Source organism: Octopus bimaculoides, chromosome 1 (genome assembly GCF_001194135.2).
Source record: "Octopus bimaculoides isolate UCB-OBI-ISO-001 chromosome 1, ASM119413v2, whole genome shotgun sequence".
NCBI lineage: Eukaryota > Metazoa > Mollusca > Cephalopoda > Octopoda > Octopodidae > Octopus > Octopus bimaculoides.
Genome location: NC_068981.1, coordinates 193,428,251 through 193,428,946, shown reverse-complemented (window position 1 = coordinate 193,428,946; position 696 = coordinate 193,428,251). Strand labels below are relative to the sequence as shown.

The window sequence follows — 696 nt, the reverse complement described above, 5'->3', positions numbered from 1 at the left end:
TTTACCATAAATTACTTTTGTAGGTTGATGTCATCGTTAACAGCACCAATAAATATCTCCAGCTTAATGATGGTTCTATCTCCAAATTTATTCTCAATGCCGCTGGTCCTCAGATGCAAGTTGAATGTAGCCAGAAATATCCTCAAGGTATTTCTACATGTAAAATAGCCATCACTAAAGGATATAACCTCAGCTGTAAGAATGTATTTCATCTGACATTACCTCCCTGGGGTAAAAATTCTTCTCATTTAGTAAGTATCAATCATATGACATTGATTTATTGAAACGGTTAATAATTGAAGAGAACCTTATGCATGTTGTCTGAGAATCATAAAGCAAATGACAGCATCCTGTTTAATATTTGTTATTCCAAGTTTTCATTGGAAGCAAGCAGAAGATGCCGATGAACAGGACACTTTTATATATAAATAGAAGGAAAAAAGCCTCAAGGCCTAACAACAGTTATATGACTGATAAATAAGACTATATTAAAACACATTTCTGTGTTTTACTGTCTGTATTGGTGTGTTTTCTCTCTCATGGCACTATCACTAGAGAGGTTGTCATGTCCTCTCCAACACTAAAGACTCCTCTTGTGTCTGCATTGTCTCTCTTCAATCACCAACCATTTTTCATGGTGGATTGGGTCTGTTTTATTGTAGCAGCATCATGAGTGAGGTTGCCTTGTCCCTTGCA

General features: G+C 36.1%; 1 protein-coding gene across 1 annotated transcript in view; it reads left to right on the top strand.

The window, feature by feature from the left end:
• Window positions 1-696, top strand: part of LOC106883257 (uncharacterized) — a 27,597-nt gene that overhangs the window by 26,460 nt on the left and 441 nt on the right. The window contains exon 6 of the mRNA XM_052973077.1: window positions 24-251. Coding sequence (XP_052829037.1) covers window positions 24-251 — 228 coding nt within the window. The remainder of the gene's footprint in view (window positions 1-23; window positions 252-696) is intronic.